This window comes from Panthera uncia, assembly GCF_023721935.1.
Source record: "Panthera uncia isolate 11264 chromosome B2 unlocalized genomic scaffold, Puncia_PCG_1.0 HiC_scaffold_25, whole genome shotgun sequence".
NCBI classification, from domain to species: Eukaryota; Metazoa; Chordata; class Mammalia; order Carnivora; family Felidae; genus Panthera; species Panthera uncia.
The window spans coordinates 1154084-1158629 of NW_026057581.1; the positions used below are offsets into that span (position 1 = coordinate 1154084).

The 4546-nt window shown below is 39.2% G+C and overlaps 1 protein-coding gene across 1 annotated transcript; it reads left to right on the top strand.

Moving 5' to 3' along the window:
- Window positions 1-843: 843 nt before the first annotated feature.
- LOC125939334 (olfactory receptor 2W1-like) lies at window positions 844-1788 on the top strand. Its single transcript, XM_049654762.1, has one exon. It carries the CDS (start codon window positions 844-846, stop codon window positions 1786-1788), a length of 945 nt encoding a protein of 314 aa, XP_049510719.1.
- The last annotated feature ends 2758 nt before the right edge of the window (window positions 1789-4546 follow it).

Genomic DNA, 4546 nt, shown 5'->3' on the forward strand with positions numbered 1-4546 from the left:
AATTGATACAGGAACAGCAGTGTCTGAAATGTTGAAGAGGAGGGAAACATTAGGAGGAGATTGGTGGTGAGGGTGAAGATAATGCCTGGAATGCAGACATATGCAAGTGATTATGGAAAGTGACTCTACTACCAAATGGTGGAGTTTGTCACAATAAAATTGCTCATTTAATGTTTTACCTCAAACTCCTCGCCTTTGATAAGGGAAAAGTTTGTCATGATCAAGTAATGCTTACATCATGATTTAAAGAAGGAACAACTCAAACTATGTTCCACTCCTAAATTATATCATTAAATTTATGGATTTATTGCTTACCCAGAAAACATGGAAACATAGGTATAATGGCATATTAAGCCTTTTCAATGATTTGCAATTCGGTGTGAATGGGTTTACCATATTATTTTTATATTTTTTTAATTTTTAATGTTCATTTATTTCTGAGAAAGAGAGAGACAGAGAGATAGCACAGGAGTGGGAGAAGGGCAGAAAGAGGGAGACACAGAATCTGAATCAGGCTCCAAGCTCTGACTTGTCATCACAGAGACTGATGCAGGGCTTGAATTCTCAAGCTGTGAGATCATGACCTGAAGTCAGACACCTAACCAAGTGAGCCACCCAAGCACCCCTACCATATTATTTTCAGAACCACTCTGGTTATGATTACACAGAGAGAGTCTTTGAGCACTGACATAGAGGTGTTAAAAGAAGTGTTCTTCATGGGAGAAAGCACACAACAAGTGAATTTGGATACTCATGGCAAATTTGAGAGAGTTTAATTTCCACCTAAGGCAGACACTATTTTTTATTACCATGGTATTGTCTCCTAGACTTTCATAAAGAGCCATGGACACAAACAATAGAAGTTCCATGACAGATTTCATCCTGCTGGGGTTTTCTGATTGGCCGCAATTAGAACACATCATCTCTGGGATTGTCTTCATCTTCTATATTGTGACTCTGGTAGGAAACACAACCATCATCCTTGTATCTAACCTAGACAGCCAGCTCCATACTCCCATGTATTTCTTCCTATCCAGTTTGTCTTTTCTGGATCTCTGTTATGCAACTAGCATCATCCCACAGATGCTGGTTAATCTATGGGGTCCAACAAAGTCTATTACCTACGGAGGATGTATGCTCCAATTCTTCTTTGCCCTTGACTTGGGAGCGACAGAATGTCTTCTCTTGGCTGTGATGACCTATGACCGCTATGCTGCTGTTTGTCAACCTCTTTACTACACAATAATAATGTACCCTCAGCTTTGCCAGAAGATGGTGCTCACCGCCTGGTTAGGTGGTCTCGGTAGTGCCTTCATTCTTTGCTCCTTGACTTTGAAGTTGCCAAGATGTGGGCACCGGGAGGTCGATAATTTTTTCTGTGAGATGCCAGCCTTGCTCAAGATGGCTTGTGTCTATTCAAAAGTAATGGAGGCCATCGTCTTTGCTCTTGGAGTGATATTACTTCTAGTACCTCTATCACTAATTCTCATCTCCTATGCAGTTATCACTCAAGCTGTCATGAAGATCAAGTCAACAGCAAGGTGGCGTAAGTTTCTTAATACATGTGGTTCCCACCTCACAGTAGTAACTCTTTTTTATGGAACAATCATTTATATGTACATGAAGCCACAGAATAGCACATCCCAAGACGAGGGAAAATTCCTTACTTTCTTTTACACAATCGTCACACCCACCCTTAACCCTCTGATCTATACTTTAAGAAACAAAGATGTAAAAAGTGCAGTAAAGAGAATACTGTGGGTAGAAAAATGGTCATCAAATTCATGAGTTACATGGAAGAGAGATAAAGAAATAATATTGACTTTTACCAACAGAAGATGAATTTATGCATTTATGCAAAGAGCATTTACTGGGTGTTTACCTTGTACCAAGGTACATACCTTGTAAATAAGTAGAAAGTGAGAGATACAGACATTTAAAGAAAACTCAATTTATATACTTGAAAAACCTTCAAGACTAATCTGTAACTACAGATAAATAAGAATATAATTATGAAAAGTGTTTAAGTACAGTAGTAAACATATGTACAAAATATTAAGAAAATATTTCACATGGAAATTTATTTTAATGTAGGATTACACTGGGCACTGATTTTTTTTCTTCCCAGACTTGCCACTTTTATGGGAAATAACATTCACTTTCATCCACCTGACACTGCCAGTGGGGTCTTTGTGGTGTAGACCAACTGCCCACCAATATCTGTTCCACCTTCTTCCTTAAGTTCTAATTGGTCATAGGGCCGCCATCCTAAATATCACATTTCGGAGCCTGCCCTCCACCAACACAATGTTGGGAAAGCAAAGTGTGCAACCCCTGGGTTATCTTCTCAAATATGAAGCCATTTACTCTCATCCTTCCTCCTGTTCCTGCAGGCTGGACGGTGAATGTGGAGGGTTTCTATTTTTGCCAAAAACCCTAAGAGAGAATGGAACAATAAGATGGAAACAGAACCATCCCATCAGTAGAGAAATGCTTCCAGACTATTACAAGAGAAAAATCTTCTAATTATCTTATATTAATTAAGTCACTTTATTTTGGGGTTTCTCTGTTAGAGAAACTTAATTTTACCCTTAATGGCCTGATAAGGAATTGTGGTTTTTTCTTATAAGGTAGTGTTTGTCCTTGGACCAGCATCAACAACATCACTTAGCAATTTATCAGAAAACACATGCTTAGGCCCACCTCAGACCTACTGAACAAAACAAAGGATGGCCCCAGCAACTTATGTTTTTTAACAAACATGAGAGGTGATCAGGCTAAAGTTTGAGAACCACTATTACAGACAATAGAGAGACATCGAGTCTCTAAACCAAAAATTAATGTTTTATTAAAAGGTTTTAATTAATTTCCTACCTATAGATGGGTCAAAGGAGGGGGTAATGTTTTCTCAATGTTCTTAGATAAAAGAAATGGAGGACATGAAATTTTTGCCTAAATGAAATCATTACAAAGTGTTATTCTTTATTTCATACTATCTTCTTACTCTTTGGTTTTATAATGTTCCTTCTTTTATTGAATCATTGTGACAGTAGATAGTAATTTTTTCAAAGGGGCTTGATGCTCTTATTTCAAAAAACAAAAATTTAGCATTCATGTTTTTCCCACATTTTTTGAACTTTATTTTTTTGGCAAATATATTCAAGCTCTGAGGATATATATGTTGAAGAAAAAAAATATTTCCCTTCTCTGTAAGTTGACCATTTCAGAGATAGGAAATCCTCTACATGTGAGAGTCCTCACATTTACTATGCCCTTGTTTTGTGATTTCAAGGTCAAGTAAGCCACTCCATCTACCTGGAGTATTTGGGTGGGGCTAGATGCATTGTAAGGGTTAGTGATGTTTTCTCTCCCATCCTTAAAACTTCTGGTTCCCAGGTTTCCACGGTGAAAACTCTACACCTTTATTTTAAACTTTTGATTACCTTTTAGGGCGTAACTTTAAAATTGCCAGGTGTGTAAGTCTTGCAACCCATGGAGCTTAAACCCTGTAGTTGTAAAAGTCAACAGGTTGGGTTCAGGGAGACTCCAAAGGCAGTGGGGCTACTCTTGGAGAGAAGGCAGGGAAAACAGCCTGAGGACATACATCTTGGAAATAGAGACTTGCAGAGAGTCTGGGGCACACTGTGGGGAGATTATTTGCTCCTTTTGGAGCATGCCCGAGAGAGGCAGCATTCACAGAGAGACACCTCAAAGAACAAGGAAACTGACAGGAACCATTTCCTCCCCATGTCCTTCAGTATGAGCACAGGGCCATCTGTGGGATTGTGGGATTGTGCCTTCAGTCCCTACCTAACTTGCTTACAGAAATCCCAACAAACCCCCATGCTCTGGTGGAACTGTCCTTCCCAGGCATATTTGCCTCACTCCTAGCATGGCAAACACCCTCCCCCAGAAGACTGGCCCAAACCCCTGTAGACACCATGTCTCCCATCATGAGAGTTTTACAGGGCATCAGTTCCAGCAACAGTGGCAACAGGCTTCATTTCACAAGCAGATCAGAGGGTGGACAAAGCACACTTTAAAGACTCCCTGAAGTGCCCGGCCCTGCGGAACAAGGGACACAACACTGCAGGACACTACAGGACCTCATCTTCCTAAGTCCATTCCCTCAATAACAGCACTCATAGCTGAGTTTCCTAACACAGAAAAGAAAGCCCAGAGACTTAACAAAATGAGAATACAGAGGAATTTGTTCTAAATGAAAGGACAGGACAAGGCCATGACCAGACAGTCAAATGAAACAGATATAAGTAACATACCTGATAGAGAATTTAAAGTAATGATCATAAGGATACACACTGGACTTGAGAAGAGTGTAAGACATGAGTGAGGTCACAAACACAAGGTAAAGAATAACAGAGAGATAAAGGGCTCAATAAATGAAAATGAGAAACACATTTGACCAAATGAACAGCAGGATGGAAGAAGCAGAGGAGCAAATTAATGACATAGAAGACAAAGTAATGGAAAGTAATAAAGTTCAACAAAATAGAGAAAAATAATTGTACAAAATAAGAATAGATAT

Excerpts from the sequence above, each read along its gene's own strand:
- LOC125939334 (XM_049654762.1), top strand. The coding sequence starts at position 844 with ATGGACACAAACAATAGAAGTTCCATGACAGATTTCATCCTGCTGGGG.